Raw genomic sequence first — 17,631 nt, 5'->3', positions numbered from 1 at the left:
GTTTGCGCAGCGCCTAACAAAATGAGGGCAGACATTACAGTTACACTACAATTTGGAACAAAAGGAATCAGAGGGCCCTGCTCGTTAGAGCTTACAATCTAAAAGGGAGGGTCAATTGATACAAAAGGCAATAGCTGTGGGGGATGAGCTGATGGAGCAAGTGAAACAGCGTTATTAGGTAGTAGCCGGGTAGGCTTCTTTAAAGAGAAGGGTTTTCAGGGATCGTCTAAAGATGGAAAGATTAGGAGACAGTCGGACAGATTGGGGTAGAGAGTTCCAAAGAATGGGAGAAGCTCTGGAGAAATCCTGGAAATCCTAGAGAGCAGGAGGTCTTGGGAGGACCTATACTATATACTATAAAATATAGTATAGGATATACTATAAAATATATAGATATTTTCATTTATTTTTTTAATTTGAATTGATTACTTGGGCTGGCCATAGATGGTTTGAATCTCTGCCTGTTCAGCAGGATTTAAACCATCTATGAGCAGGCTGAACGTACCGAAGTCGATCCATCGATCAACTTTGGTACAACCAGCATGTCGGATTTTCGGCATGCGATTATTGCCAGTGGCTATAGCTGCTAGTAATAATTACTGTGCTCTCTCGGCAGGGACGGCTCCCCGCACCCCTCGGCCAGGAGAACACAAGAGCTCCGCGGGAGGGATTTCCACATCAACACTGACTGCGTTAATGGGGGAATCAACCCGTGGTTGCAGGAAAGAAAATTGCACCATCTGTGGCTTGTCTTAGTAACCAGTGGACGGGATTAGGTAGGAACATTAAGGCTACGTTCACATGTGGGCGTAGTGGCTCGCGGGCAGAATCACCGCGATTCTGCCCACGATCTGGAAATCATTGCAAATCGCGGGACACCTGTGCGTTGCCCATGATTTGCAATGGCACCCCAAACGCTGTGCGATGTTGCCGCGATTTCCGCCTACCGAATCGCAGCAACATCGCGCAAACAAAATCGTGCCCAACGCCCCAAAGAAGCTCTTGCACCTTTTTTGGGCGTCATGCGTCCCGCGATTTTGTTTGCGTGATGTTACTGGGATTCGGCAGGCGGAAATCGCGGCAACATCGCACAGCGTTTGGGGTGCCATTGCAAATCACGGGCAACGCACAGGTGTTCCGCGATTTGCAATGATTTCAGGATCGTGGACAGAATTGCTTTGATTCTGCTCGCGATCCGCTACGCCCACATGTGAATGTAGCCTAAAGCATTAAGACAAGAAGATGAATTATTCTGCAGAATTACGACCTGTGTGTACACAGGCTTTGTTTTTTTTTTCCCCCCATACAAGTCATTGTGAGTGTAGAAGAAACTCAAAGAAGCTCATCAAAAGTTGCTCAAGCAGCTTGAAGCATCTCCTTAAAGTGCATCTAAACCCAAAAGCAAACATTTAATTTATTACTGCTTACTACTCCTTAGATGTGGTGACTGCATTGGCTTTCTCCTTTCAAGGTTTTTTCATTATTTTCTGCTACAGAACACCTTCCAGGCTTCCACTCTCCTACTCTTCAGTATTATTATTATTACAAGGATATTGGATTTCCAGCAAGATCAACAAGTATCTTTCTGAAGTACCGTACTTGCAAAAAATGTTTAAGGCCCCTTTCACGCAGGCGGACCGTTCAGATCCGCCTGAAAAACAGACAGGTGGATCTTTATGGAGCATCGGATGTCAGCGGAGACATGTCCACTGACATCCGATCCGTCAAATCTGGACGGATGGAAACCCTATCTGTCCAGCGGATCGGATGGGATTGGATGAGAACGGGCAGACGGTCCGTTCCCATCTGATTCCCCATAGAGAACAGCGAGACCTGACAGCTCTGTCTCCGCACACAGCGCAGAGATAGAGCAGCCATCCCGCCTGCTCAGCGGGGGGATCAGCAGATCGATCCCTCATTGAGAAAAATGACGGACTCCCCTGTGTAGAAGGGGCCTAAGGCCCTTTTCACATGGGCAGACAGATCGGGTCCACCTGTTAGTTTTTTTTCAACAGGTTTGATTGGACCACACCCATTCCCCTCTATGGAACGACAGGTGTCAACAGACGTGCCAGTTGACACCTGCCAACATCCGATCCTGTCCACTAAAAACAGACGGATGGGAGATTCGTTCCCTATTCGTCTGGTGAATCGGATCGGATGACAGTCCGATATAAACAAATCGAAGTGCATATTTACAACCTGTGCACATGGGTTTTGTTTTTCCCCATACAAAGTATTGTGTATGTAAAAGAATATCAACAGACACTTAAAGGATTTGATTAAACCATATTGAATCCCAAAAGCAAACGTGCATTATATTGCAGCTTGCCAGTCCTTAGATGTAAAGACTGCATTCAATTTGTCTTTTATTACTTTTTCCCCTTCATTTTCATCTGGTGATTCTGCTAGAAATACACTTCCAGTCTTAGGGTGATAACACTCATCCACTGTGCTGTATCCATGGAGGAGCAGAATTGTCACCCTTGGACAGGACCACACCTCAATAACTTAAATGGGTCTTAAGGGTTTATATCTACTTTAAAGGCCTCTGCAAAGTTGTTTGGTGCAATTTAAATGTATGTTGGGCATGATGGTCTTGGATGGGTCTGTTGTCCTTTGGGATAATGGCCCCTCTGAAGCTTTCTCAACCAGGTGTATTCGAACCAAATGGTGAGGTTTTTTTTTATTAATCAAAACGAATATGAAACATGATATTCTGCAGTATTTATCCTGTTATCACAGTGGAAGATTTAAAGTGCATCTATACCCAATCTGATGTGATACCATGTCCCAACCACAAGCTTTAGTACAACTTGATACACTATATTACCAAAAGTATTGGGACACCTGCCTTTACACGCACATGAACTTTAATGGCATCCTCAAGGTTTAGGAGTGTGTCTATGGGAAGGTTTAACCATTCTTCCAAAAGTGCATTTGTGGGGTCAGGCACTGATATAGATATGAAGGTCTGGCTTGCAGTCTCCACTTTAATTTATCCCAAAGGAGTTCTATTGGGTTGAGGTCAGGACTCTGTGCAGGCCAGTCAATTTCCTCCACCCCAAACTCGCTCATCCATGTCTTTATAGACCTTGCTTTGTGCACTGCTCCAAATCATTTGGTGGAGGGGGATTATGGTGTGGGGTTGTTTTCAGGGGTCGAGCTTGGCCCCTTAGTTCCAGTGAAGGGAACTCTTGGGGCGTCAGCAAACCAAGACATTTTTGCCAATTTCATGCTCCCAACTTTGTGGGAACAGTTTGGGGATGGCCTCTTCCTGTTCCAACATGACTGCACACCAGCGCACAAAGCAAGGTCCATAAAGACATGGATGAGAGAGTTTGGGGTGGAGGAACTTGACTGGCCTGCACAGAGTCCTGACCTCAACCTGATAGAACACATTTGGGATGAATTAGAGCAGAGACTGCGAGCCAGGCCTTCTCATCCAACATCAGTGTCTGACCTCACAAATGCGCTTCTGGAAGAATGGTAAAACATTCCCATTAACTCCCTCCTAAATCTTGTGGACAGCCTTCCCAGAAGAGTTAAAGCTGTTCTAACTGCAAAGGGTGGGCCAACTCAATATTGACCCCTACGGACTAAGACTGGGATGCCATTAAAGTTCATGTGTGTGTAAAGGCAGGTGTCCCAATACTTTTGGTAATCGAGTGTAATGTTTATGCATAAAAACCCTTTTCAGTTTTGGATAGAATGGGAAAAGTTAGAAACCCTGTCAAGTTTTTCAGCTATATGCAAGGCTCCAATAAAGAGATTTCCCTTCACTTTTTTCTTTGAGAACAACCTTTTACTAGACCGGAAGTGAGAAAAAATCTGCAACAGTGCATCGGACAAAAATAAAAACCTGACAGAGACTCTAGCATTCACCTACTTTACCTAAAGAATTTTTACTACTGTCTAAGTTGCTATTAAGATATATTTGCCTCAATTTTCTGTCCTGTGGGCAACCAAGAAAAGAAGTGAAAGAATCTCCCCAATGCTGGTCTGTTCCTAGCTATCTATATGTACTGTAAACGCAAGCTATTGACATATTTTGAAGCCGTACTGGTGGCTAATAGGACTAGTGATCGAGATGATCATTTGGTCTGTAAAAGGGGTTAGGGGTATATTGAGTAATCCATTGAGGGTCTGCTATCTATAAAATGGTTAGAATCCCCAGTTCTAAAGCATTTCTGAACATGCTTGCTCTGTATCTGGATACATACAAATATGTAAAGTTGAGAATGTTTGGCCCACCTTCTGACACCGTTTTTCTTCTTCTGAAGTCCGTGAGAATTAGAAATGTATCCCTACAGTGGGGTTCCCCTGCACTGCAAGGGTTAAGCCCTGTACACACGCACAGATTGTTGGCCAACCGATCGGCCGTCTTTTGTCCAGTGTTGTTTGTTGGTTGAAATGTGCTCTAGACTTGCACTGGACTTTTGTTGGCCAACAAAAACCAACTTCAGAAGTGATGTCATGTGATGGTTGACTTTCCGTGTGTTTTTTCTTCTCTGAGCATGCCCAGTCTTGCTCATCTGATTTTTGTCTGCCGAAATCTGTACTGACGGAGGAACAATCAGCCGTTCTGTTGTTGTCCAACAAAAATTTTATAGCATGCACACCAGATTTTTTTCGGCCGAAAATTCGCAGTTGGTTGTCGGAAGCATCATACTAACAAGCCGACAATCGGCAGATCGGACGTTGGCCGACAATTTACGGCCAACAATCTGTGCGTGTGTACGGGGCTTTAAATGCTCATTTAGTGTAGGTCATGGATCTTCAAGTTGGAGGCCTTTTGCTTGGCTTTACCCAGCCCTTCAGTCACTCAATGATGGGACTCTATTCCTCTTCCTACTGACCACATGAGCAGTGTAAATTTTTGACATCCACTGACCACCGAGCCTAAGGCATTGTTTACTCCCACTGATGCTGGAACATTTTCTACTGCCAGTCCCCACAGCCCGGCCACCCTAACGTCTGTGTTTAGAAAGTTTGGAGTATAAGCAACTATTCTTGCCTTACCCTTGGGTTGTGGATGGGTCCTCACAATATATGACTGCTGGTCTGTGAATATATATGTAATGATATCAAAGTGCATTAGGCAAGTCCCCTGCCCTTAGCTGGATTCTCCCCCCTTCCCTTTTTTTTTTTACTACCCACCCCTACATGCACCAAACCCCCCCCCCCCCCCCTTTGACTTGAGGTTCGAAATTACCCCTCCGAAAACCAGGAATAAAGGAGGAGAATCGGTGTGATTTAGTTAATTGAAAGGACTTCTTATGGACTACTACCGTATTTTCCGGCGTATAAGACGACTGGGCGTATAAGACGAACCCCCCCTAATTTTCATCTACCGGTAATACTTATACTTAGGTTACCTTGGAGATATTATACTCGGCGTATAAGACGACCCCCCATTTTTGGGCGATTTTTTTGAGCTTCAAAAGTCTTATACGCCAGAAAATACAGTAGTTTATATTTATGTTCCTTGGACCCAGTGCCCTCATCGCATTTGTGATGTAATTCAGTGTATTCACTTGTACCCTACGGGGTTATATTACTAGTTGATATTTGGTTTTGTTATACCGATTCTTCAAAAATTAACAAAAAAAAAAATAAAAAATTGTACCTGTGACGGACAGAGCAGCAAAGAAAAGCAACTTCGGCAGGAGCCTGGAGGAGTGAGAAATAAAGAATGTATAGTTGCATTTTATGTCCGCCCCCCCCAGATCAAACAGGCATTTAGTATAATAACAATTTTTATTATTTTACTGAGAGTTCAGCAGTGTTGGAAGACCCATTCTATTTGCATATTAAATCATGCAGAAAAAGGCATTGTAGATTAATGCATTTTTGTTCTCATCTTGAGTTGTATCTTCTATTAGCTTTGAATTTCCTTCCTACCAATTGTGTAATTTCCCCTGTGATCATCGTAGTTATTTCAGGGCTGTTTCTGTCATGTATGAATTATGCCTGTCCTCTATTCTGTGGCTTCACATCCTAAGACATTTAGCTATTTGTATAAATATAGTATGGAGGCCTCATGCTTACCACTGGGGTTTTATGCAAAGTAAAAATGTTACGCGTAACTGCCTAAATAGGACTTCAAGAAAAGTATGAGGCCCCTTGATGAAAATAGTCTATGCAATGTTTCATGATCTAATTTTATTTTTATCTTATTCAGGCAATTTACAAGATGGTCTCCTCGGTAATGAAAATGCCAGAAGACGAGTCAACGCCTGAGAAGAGAACGGAAAAAATCTTCCGCCAAATGGACACCAATCGAGATGGTATGTACTAGTCCCTGGTTGAAATATTCTATGCACTAATCCAGCCTTTCTCAACCTTTTCAACACAGAGGAACCCTTGAAATAAATTTCTGGTCTCGGGGAACCCCTGCTAAGAATTAAAAATCTACAACTCATGACACATTAGTGTGACAGTCAGTGGGAAGAATGCTCCTTACTCTTGTCATCATTGGGGAGAATTACCCCCTTACAGATAGCTAAAAGGAACAATGGTGTCAGTGGGAACTTATCTGAGAGGCAGAAATTGCCCATTGCTCAAGGAACCCTTAGCAACCTCAGGAGGAACCCTAGGGTTCCACGGAACACTGGTTGAGAAACCCTGCACTAATCTAACCAGGACTAGCCTGTTCAGCACTATAGTAATCCGTAGTGTCACCACTGGGCCCCTCATGGATCACCGTATTGGAAGCATCCAGTTTAGACCAGCTAATATTATTATACAATGTGAACAACAAACAAACACAGGGGCGCACCGGCCACGTGCATTATCCTTTGGAAGGTTTATTAAAAAATAAAAGGATTAAAAATACTCACAAACGAGTTCTTGATAAAAGCATAACACATAAGGAACGCAGTCCTCGGCAAAGAGATCCGAGGGTGAGTCGCTCCCTGAATTCGTGAAGGCTACCGCGTTTCAAGGCTTAGCCTCTTCCTCAGAGGGCCGATAACGACGTTTGAGATTTCAGTGCCGAACAGGCAGAGTTTACAAGATTTACTGATAAACTCACAAGATTTCTAGCTGGACCACATTTCGCAATAATTGAACAAATATAACCAAACATTTTTGTGCCGGTTCACACTAGGTCGCTCCGACTTAGGGGGCGACCTGTGAAGTCGCGTGCAGCGTGACTTCGGCGCAACTTGCATGGACTTCAAAAAATGAATGTCAATGCAAGTCGCCTCCAGGTCGCCCCGAAGTAGTACAGGAACCTTTTTCTAAGTCGGAGCGACTTGTGTCGCTCCTATTAGAACCGTTCCTGTACTACTCAATGACCGCGACGGTGCACGACTTGCCAGGCTGACCAAGTCACCTGACAAGTCGTATTATGGCACTTTTCCACTGCAAGTACCGGCTAGTACCGGCTCGGCTCTACTCGGCCCTGCTTGGCCTGGTTTGCTTTTCCACTGCTGGTACCGCATGGTATAGGGTCGGAACGGTTCGGTACGGTACGGTATAGGTTTGCTTTTCCACTAAAGCAGTACTAAAGTTAAGTGGGTGGGATAACAACGGGGTGGGTGGGATTCTCTGACCAATCAGTGGCTAGTAGTGACTGCATGCAAAGGATTGTGGGATATGGTACCAGTTTGGTACCTGTTGGAACCACAATAGAGTAGGTACTGTTTTTTCAGGGCCGTACCGTTCGGTTCCATGCAGTGGAAAAGCAAACCTATACCATACCGTACCGAACCGTTCCGACCCTATACCATGCGGTACCACAGTGGAAAAGCACAAAAGGGTGCCGAACCGGTACGGTTCTATGCAGTGGAAAAGCGCCATTAGTGTGAACCGGCATGGGGTACAGGGTAGCAAATAGAAGTTTATTGTTAAAGCCTACATATTCTTTAGCCAGTTCGGCTCTACAGCAAATTGTTTCACACATATAAAAATCTTAATTTTTGGCAATAAGATTATACTTAAACCTCCAAAGCAATATATATTTTCTAAAAAAAGAGCCCCTGTAGAATTTAAATATGATTGTTGCAAATTTTTTTTGTTTGAAAAATGTTTTATTAAAGAATAAGGACAAGGAACAGAACATTGCAACAGAACCAGACCGGTAAAGAACAAAGGTGTCCAGTATGCATCCAATAATGGGAAAAATACAATCCTAAGACTTATTCAGTACAACTTGTGTTTTTCCAAAGTGTTACATCATAAATAGATAGTTGCAAATTTTTATGTCACATGATATTTGTGCAAATTTACGTTCAAAATATAATAAAATATAATAAAATAAATTTTAGTGCAAATGCACACAATATAATAAAATATAAAAGTTGAGGTTGCATCAAATAAATAGATATCAATCATGCCAAGTCTTAAAATTGTATCTGTGATATCGCAAAAAACGACATTACCCAAAAATCTCCATAGGTGATGCCTTTACAGCTTATCGGTTCACCAAGAGCTCCTATGCTGGAACTGTTGCTCTCATTCTGATGTTCGTGAAGATACGCCACGCCACGCATGGTGCAGCCATGGTTTACATATGCCCGCTCACACTGGTCTTCGTTTGTTTTTGTGCATGTATGGTAGCCTGGAGTTTAGGTTAAAGTTGATGAACTGATCATTTCAGAATTCTGCTCTTAATTTAGGAATAACTTTGAATTCTGCTTTTCCACAGGAAAACTGTCGCTGGAGGAGTTTATCAGGGGGGCAAAAAGCGACCCATCCATCGTCCGCCTACTTCAGTGTGACCCAAGCAGTGCCGGACAATTCTGAACTTTATTTTTTTTAAATAAAACCTTTTTTTGCCAAATTTTAATTTGTTGTGGTGTTAAAACGTCACAGCCAAACCTACCTATCTCCTCATGTGGTATCTTTTACGTTTGAATGATAAAGAATGATAAATATTGCGGCTGGACGTATACTGTTCTATGGCGCTTGGGTTTCCTTCACGCTTTTCTATATGGGATAACAACAGAGACCTCCCTCAGACCTGAATTTTTATTTTTACAAAGCTGATCAACAAATTCGACATGGCCGCGGTGAAGACTTCGTTTTATTACTTTGTAGTTGCTTTAATCAGTTTTGCTGTTGGAAGTGTGAGAATTCACCTTGGTCAACTGAAGACTGCTAAGATTCACGTTGTGGTCATGCTTGTGAGTTGCACCTTTGTTGTGCAGTTTTTTAGATGAGTATTACTAAAATGGGCTTATCACCATGTCCACAGTGGAGGCAGAGGCATTTAGCCCTGTGGACCACTGGTCAGCTGGGTGGTTTACCAGACGCTGGTTCCGTCCTCCGGGATTGGACATGATATGATGTCATAAACTGACAATGCTCCAGGAATGTTGTCAGTTCTTAAAGCTGAATTTTCAGGCAAACTGCTAAATACACAGATGAAATACAGACAATTGAGAGCTGTTTTACCTGCCAGAGAATTTTTATTTCTGTCCACACAGTGCTGAATTCATTTGTGTATTTTATTTCTGCCTGGAGCTTAGCTTTAATAAATGAATAGCCTGAAAATTCTGAAAATCATTCTTGTATGGCTTATATCCATGACTGCAAGTGATAGATCCGGCTTAAAATAAATACATACCTCCCAACTGTCCCCATGTTGTGGGACCGCACTGGGAATGCTTTTACCCACTTAAGAGGAGGTTAAGCATGCTTTCGGGTGGTTGGTAGATGGACGTAATGTCCCTGTTTTATTGTTGGGAGGTATATGTACTGTGTTGTAATTGCAATAAGAAGAAAATTGCAAGCGTTGCCAAAAATATGCATGGATTGTTAGAAATATTGGTGCAAATTGCTGCAGTTTTGTGAGTCAGTTTCATTTCATGCATCCCTCCTCCTCACCTATTGCTGTGCTATGACTAATTTGGATGTGAGTGTTTTATTGTTCAGTAATCGGTTATGTTATAGCATCGTGTTCATTCTCATTTAATTTACAGAAAGGCCTCATTAAAAAGAATGCCACGCACGACATCACATTCATTCATTTAAAGGGAGATAATCACTAAATGGTCATTTTGAGAAATAAATCTGTCCATCTATTGCCTACAAATGGGATTCTTTAAGGAAACAAATGGTGCACAGATTATGCCAGCCACTAAAATCAACAGCCCTTATGATCCTGAAAGTGATTGTAACGCTTTACATTTTTTTTTCCTTTAAAATAATAAATATGTTATACTTACCTGCTCTGTGCAGTGGTTTTGCACAGAGTAGCCCAGATCCTCCTCTTCTTGGTTCCCACGCTGGTGCTCCTGGTCCCTCCCTCTTGTTAGTTGCTCCAATAGCAAGCAGCTTGCTATGGTGGCACCTGAGCCGCTGCTCTGTGTGTGTCGATTCACACACGGAGCTGCGATTCTGCCCCGCCTCCTCCATCTCATGATTGGCTCACTGGCTGTGACTGACAGCAGCAGGAGCCAATCAAGAGTGCCAGTCCCTGGAGAGGCAAGGCTCTTGTGGACATTGCTAGATCAAGAGGGGGCTCGGGTAAGTATTGGGGGGGGGGCTGCTGCACACCGAAGGTTTTTTAACCTTCATGCATAGAATGCATGATGGTAAAAAACCTTGTGCCTTTACAACCACATGAAAGAGGAGCTGCTCTTGTAGCCTATAGCAACAAATCAACATTTCCACTGGACCATTGGGAAATTGATGTGAGAATCTGGCTCCTATGGTAAGTTTTTTCCTGATATGCTTTGAAGGCAGGTGTGTTGTGGTTATAGTGACCACCCATGTCAGGATAGAGCAGAGCAAGGAGGTAAGTGTAATACTCCTCATTAATAAAAGGGCCTAAAAAAGACCGATTCCTTTTTTGTTTTTTTTACTTCTAGGTGGTATTTATAAAACAAAGAATCTGATTAGTATTTGTGAGCAACACTGAGGCCCCGTTCACACTGGGGCGATCCGATTTCCCGGGGCGACCTCACAGGTCGTGGCTCGCTGCTCGCACCGCGACCTCGGAGCGGCCGGCACGGACTTCATAACATTGAAGTCAATGCAAGTCGCTCCAGGTCGCCCCAAAGAAGCTCCGGACCCTTTTTCTAAGTCGGAGCGACTTGTGTCGCTCCTATTAGAACGGGTCCACAGCTTCTCTATGCCAGGCGACCTGTCAGGCGACCAGGTCGCCTGACAGGTCGCCCCGGTGTGAACGGGGACTGACAGTCTATAGTTTTGGCAACAAAAAAAAACCTCAATGGCAGTCAAGTATCTGAGCATTTTATATGCAGCTTATTTGACTACAGTTCCCCCAGCCTCCATTACATCGGTTCTACAAGTAACAGGATTTTTTCAATCATTTGCAAGTTTTTATGCTTTATTGGGTGTAAGAGAGAAAGGGATCAGTGCTGTGAGATTATTAGAACATACAGGTCAGTACTGTGAGACTGCGAAAACATAGGGGTCTGTACTTTAGGACTGGGCAAACTGTGTGCAAGCACAATGGTCAGTACTAGGTGTACGTGCCAGTATGACTCAAGTACTATCTGTGTGGGATTGTTAAAAAATAAATTAAATGCAATGGAAACCAGGATGGTCTGGGCTGGCCTAACTGATGAACCGTGGATCATGTCTCCACTCTATGAAATAAATCCAATATGAGTATAGCCACTGAGAAGAGCTGAGTGTTCATTTTATAAAACTTGTCAATTCATAAATAAACAGTGGTAGGTGGAATATTCTTCCCCTTTGCACTGCAATTCTGGAAAAACACGTGAAACCATCCTGTTCCCAGTCCCTGTTAGGGCCTAAGTTTAGTCAAAACTCATAAAGAGTGTCAGCTATGCCTGCCCTTTCCGCACCCCTCCTCTAGTTCATAGAAGCGGCACTCAAGCTTTTATCAATAAAATGCAATCTATGAATGGGTGACCAAGGTGGACCTCATTCATCTGCCTTTCCTCCATTTACAGATTACTTTCCATTGATGGAAGCTGTAGTACAGCTTCAATAAATTGAGGAGGTGGGCAGAAAGGACGGGCCTAGTTGTCACTCTTGACGAGTACCTATGATAGGTCCTTCAGCTTGCATTAACCCCTGCAGAATCTGAGGATTATGGCTGTGGGGTTAGAGGGAGATCAGAGGACTTCAGATTTGAACTAAAACATCAGTCAGCACCACAAGGGACACTTCACATTGAATGTAAGTACCAACCTTTTTGCTGATTTGAAAAAAAAAAAACAATTGTGCAAAGTTGAGCTTTATTCTACTCCCGGCAAGGGTATTAGACCTCCACATCTGAAGACCGTAAAAAAATATTTGCACCTCCTATGAGCTTGTACGTATAGACGGGCAAATGCAGCATATTGTCAGATTCATTCACCTGTTTGAGATTCTTCCAAGTTCCTTCTGGAATGCTTCTGACATCAGATTCATTCACCTGTTTAAGATTCTTCCAAGTTCCTTCTGGACTGCTTCTGACCTCTTACTGAGTTTGTTGCAGATGTGATGCAACCACAAATCGGTGTATACAAACAATAATAAGGGTGACCATAGACAGACTGATGGTTGAGTAGACAACTGCCCATTCCTCACGAGACCAGGACTCAATGTAGGGTAAGACTAGGAGCAGAGGAATTTCCATCTGCACAGAAGAATGTTTTTTCTGGACCCCTCTGTGGTTCTGAAAGGCCAGATCCTCAGTGTCACATTGGGCTGTTGAATCAGATGCATCATCAGGCTGTTTAAGACTACTCTACAGATTGACTTCCGAGACCAGGTTAAACCCTTGGCTTCTGCAACGTTAAGGACTGGTTATTATTGGATACTGGCAGTATTTTTTTTAAGTGCACCAATCTTTTAACTAAACCCATTTGTGTGTGTATCTTTTTATTTATCTTTCAACCCTCTCTTATTGGAACAATTACCTCATATAATTGTGCTCTATACTGTGTAGTACCGGCCTGTACTTTTTTCTAGTTAACCCCTACTAAGTAGTGTTCCCCACCTTGTACAGCTGTACCTTTAGTGTAATTTGAAGAATTTGTAAGCGTCTTGTGAATTTGGGTTAATTAATTCCTAAAACAAATGACTGTGGTTTTATGTTTTCGCCATGAGGAATTGACAGTCGTAGTCCATACGGAGCATGATTTGTTTGAGAAAACTCTCACTTTCTGTTAACTGTTATCTACGAACCATAAGCTTTAAAGTAATAAAATGACACAAAATCAGCTGAATTCTTCCAGACCGAGATGTGAACTCCACATTATCCTGGCCCCCCTGACTTCTTTTTTTTTTCTTCTTATTTTGCTTATCACTGTAACGGATCTTTCACTGTCAAAACAATTCTACTGCAGTTTTAATGCATGACATATCATTTTCCAAACTGTGAATATTTCTGGTATGCAAAAACAATGTGGTTTGAAGTTTACATAAATGATGTTACTTTAGATGTTTTTTTTTTCTTAAGTAAATAAATATTAATAAAAAAAAAGTTTATAGATTTTTATTTGATTTGCATCATAAAGTGTGCTTGTTGCTTGCATTTAAAGCCTATTAACAAAAACACAGCTTAGCCTAAGTGCCATTATTTTATAACATGTCTACAGTTTCGGATCATTCCAGGCAGAGACACTGATACTGAGCCAATGGACCCTATCCAATTGTTAGCAGAACTGTCATAGGACACTAAGGGCCTCTAGTTTCCACATTATACCATGTAGGCTCACTTCACAAAGCCTAACCAGATAGATACGCATCTTTATTTTAGCCATGTGTCATTTAAAATCTATTTCAACTTGAATAGATTTCAGCTGAAATTAGCTTTAACTTTTTTTTTTATATATATATATTTATAATGCAATCCTATTTTATTAAAAAAAAAAAAAAACATTTTAAAGCACAGTGATTTTACAAGTGTATTTTGCACTAGGCTTCCTTGCACTCCTACTTAAACTCAAATTGGAACAAGGTCCCACACTTCCTATACGTTAATAAATCCTGACAGACAAGCTTGTCTTTAAAAAATAAAAGAAACTAAAAACTCAAAATTACTTTAAAATTTAATTTAATTTTACTTTAAAATTTAAAGTCAACTTGCAGCCAGCATGATTTTTAAAATTCTCTCTAATACACACATGGCATCAGTACTTCATATACAGGATTTCTTCTAATCCTCATCTTCCTCCGTATGCAGTTGGCTCAGTGCTTTACCTTGAAGTTGCCAAGACTGTAATATGTATATATATATATATGTTGCGGCTTTGAAGTGGTTTACCAGCATTATATCTGAAGATATCAGCCATAACCCCAGTATAGTTTTTTACAGCCAGCAGCTGGCTTTTTCATGAAAGCGCTCCGAGCGGCTCATGAGCCGTTGGAGCGCTTTCAGAAGCCGGTGCCTCTCGGGCTTACTGTTTCCGTCGGGTTGCCTGAGAAATTATCCGACGGTGTGGCTGGCTGCTCCCACAGGTGATCTTTTGCTTTTAAAGGTATAGAAGAGATTTGGGGTCTTTTTGACCCCAGATCTCTTCATAAAGAGGACCTGTCATCCTTATTTATTTTACAAGGGATGTGTACATCCCTTGTAATAGGAATAAAAGTGATTTAAAAAAAAAAAAAAAGTGAGTGTAAAAATAAAAAGCAAAATGTGAGCCCCCCCCACATCTCTCCATGCAAGACGCGTATGCATATGTGAGGTATTGCCGCGAATGTTGGAGTGAGCAATAATTCTAGTGCAAGACCTTCTCTGGAACTGTAAAGGCGTTTAAAGCATTGCCTATGGAGATTTTTAGGTACTGTAGTTTGTCACCATTCCACGAGCATGCGCAATTTTAAAGCATGACATGTTGGATGTCTATTTACTTGGCGTAACCTCTTTCACATTCTACAAAAAATTGGGCTATATATTGTGTTTTGTTTTTTTTTTATTATTCAATAAAGTGTATTTTCTCCAAAAAAATTGTGTTTGCCAAACCGCTGAGCAAATACCGTTCGACATTGTGATAAAAATTGCACCAATCGCGCTTTAATATCCTAGAGTCTCGGCTAAAATAACATTTAAAATGTTTGGGGGTTTCTAGCAAAAAATACTGATTTAAACTTGAAAAAAAAAATGCCTGAAAAAGCCTGTTCTTAAATTGGTTAAGCTGAAGGTGCAATTTGAGGCCTTCCCAGCGATATAGTAGGCCTTTCATCCTTGCTGAGATACCTTACTGCATTGCACTTTCTAAGGGTTGTGAATTAAATGTCAGTTTCCACTTAGTAGCCAGGTTCAGGAAACCTACTGGAATGGAACAAAGCAGACGACGGAGTCTTCTGCTATGCCCCAAAACTCTGGAATTCACTTACAAAGAACATCAGAGAGTCCTCTTCCAAAATGTTTTTCTTTAAACAAGCTTTCACTTGAGACTCCGTTCACACTAGGTCGGATCCGACTTCGGGGCGACCTGTGAAGTCGCGTGCAGCGCGACTTCGGCGTGACTTGCACGGACTTCATAAAATGAATGTCTATGCAAGTCGCTCCAGGTCGCCCCGAAGTAGTACATGACCCTTTTTCTAAGTCGGAGTGACTTGTGTCGCTCCTATTAGAACCGGTCCTGTACTACACTATGGGACGCGGCAGTGCGTGACTTGTCAGGCTGACCAAGTCGCCTGACAAGTCGTACTAGTGTGAATGGAGACTAATTTTCCCTATTTACCAATGTTTTATCCTGTGTATTTCCTGTGTTTTCTTTGAAAAGCTCTTCCAGAAGCTATTATATAAAATAAAGTTTATTAGATTGCTATTCATTAGAGTAGCAAGAAAGCGTCTGCAGTTGCAATATTTTCTCAAATCCTTATAATGTACCAAACTGACACACTGAGGATTATATTTTTAACTAAAAATGAAGCCTAGGGCTCACAATTTCAAGTCCGATCTACTAGCCAGGCCCTACTCCCCACCAGTTGCCCCACCCAAGCCCTACCCTGCTCTGCCCCTAATTCCACCCCTAAACATGCCCTCATAAAATTAAATGACACTGTTAAATGTTTTATGCAGAATTAAGTTACAAAATAAATATTAACAACCACTTTATCAGTGCCCATCAGTGCAGCATATCCGTGCCCATCAGTACAGCCTCATCAATTCAGCATATCAGTGCCCATCAGTGCAGCCTCATCAATGCAGCCTATCAGTGCCCATAAGTGCAGCCTCATCAATGCAGCTTACTTGTGCCCATCAAACGCAGCCTATCAGTACCCATCATTGCAGCCTCATTAGTGCCCATAAGTGTAGCCTATCTCTGCATGGTGATCAGAGGATTTGGAAGGTTAGCTGGCCGGATCACACAGAGTGGGGATCTCCCGCTAAGACACAGCTTGGATCTGAAACGCTGGTCGCTGTCAAAGTCCCGCCTCCTGGACCGACTCCTATGATAGACATCACATTACTTGAGTTTCCCGGCATTGGACCAGTGTGCTGTCTATCATAGGAGTGTATAGGAGGCGGGACTTTGTTACAGCGGCCGACGCTTCAGTTCCAAGCTGTGTGACAGCAGGAGATCCCCACTCTATGTAATCCACCCAGCTCTCCTCTTTCTCTCCTTCCCCACATTTTCCTTGCCAATCGCTGGGAAAAGAATCGGCACACACACCCCCCATGCGGCTCCACACTCGCCCTCACCTTATTTCCACTTGCCAAATTTGAGCAGGCAAGTGGAAATTTGAGGGCTGCTGTAGACCCTCAGAAACATGTTACATGTTCCACCCGTTTATAGGGTGGGACATGTAACATGTTGCCGCTCCTGCAGCCGTTTGGCGATCTGCGCCCTCTGAGTGACAGCAGTACGGGTGGAAGTTCCCTGTACCAGCTGTCACTTTTAGAAAAGAGTGGGGCTTCGCTCGCGTCATTCATTCACAGAGTTCCGTGAATGAATAAACTACAAGTACCGACAGCCTTTTCAGCTGTCGGCTTGTGTTCTCAATGAGATACCACAACGCTGTTGAGCGCTCTGTTAGTTCATTGATTCTTCCTGTTAATGTGAAATTGCCTGGTCATAAAATAAGGGCAGACAGATTACACTGGTAGTCTGCAGGAGCCCTGCATGGCAACAGTGATCTGCTGATCACTGGTGCAATGCTATCCAGGCTCAAAAAAAAAAAAAATCGTAAATGCACATATTTTTTTACCTGCAAAAATATGTGCATTTTTTTTTTTTTTAAGGGGAACTTATCCTTTAAACTCTTGAACTTATAGGACTCCTAAATCCACCTGTGCAGTAGGGTCAAGTCTAGGGGTAGAGAAATACACTGCAAGACTTAGTTGTTGTAAACCCTTACATATACCCAGTGAAGGAAATGTCCTCGGGTGATACAGAGAGATGAAACAAATCCTTCTACATTTGTTGTACCTGTTTATTTGCAGTCTTCTCATCGCTACAGCCATTCAAAGTCCAGGATTTATACAGCATGTCTGAGCTGTAAGAAAAAAGAGGGTTGGAAAGTGGAAATTACGTACTGCAGAGCTTAGTAAGGACAGCTCTAAGAGCTGAAGAGCTGATCGGAGAGAAGGGACCCCCCCCCCCCTTTTTACACAGCACACAAGTACAGAGTTGAGGCGGTCACCTTTTTTCCTCTTAGTTTCAGGGAAACTTGTCAGAACTGATTTTTTGATAGCAGAGGAACGAGGCAGCAGACAGAAATGACACTTAGTGCACTCTGGATTGAGAC

General features: G+C 42.5%; 1 protein-coding gene across 1 annotated transcript in view; it reads left to right on the top strand.

The window, feature by feature from the left end:
• The window catches only part of NCALD (neurocalcin delta), a 150,696-nt gene extending 140,580 nt beyond the window's left edge, over positions 1 to 10,116 (top strand). Inside the window, exons 3-4 of the mRNA XM_082258715.1 lie at positions 6,185 to 6,290; positions 8,654 to 10,116. Coding sequence (XP_082114841.1) covers positions 6,185 to 6,290; positions 8,654 to 8,751 — 204 coding nt within the window. The 3' untranslated portion in view covers positions 8,752 to 10,116. The remainder of the gene's footprint in view (positions 1 to 6,184; positions 6,291 to 8,653) is intronic.
• The last annotated feature ends 7,515 nt before the right edge of the window (positions 10,117 to 17,631 follow it).

This window comes from Pelophylax lessonae, assembly GCF_965119305.1.
Source record: "Pelophylax lessonae genome assembly, chromosome: 5".
NCBI lineage: Eukaryota > Metazoa > Chordata > Amphibia > Anura > Ranidae > Pelophylax > Pelophylax lessonae.
This window is presented reverse-complemented; position numbering and strand designations above follow the sequence as displayed.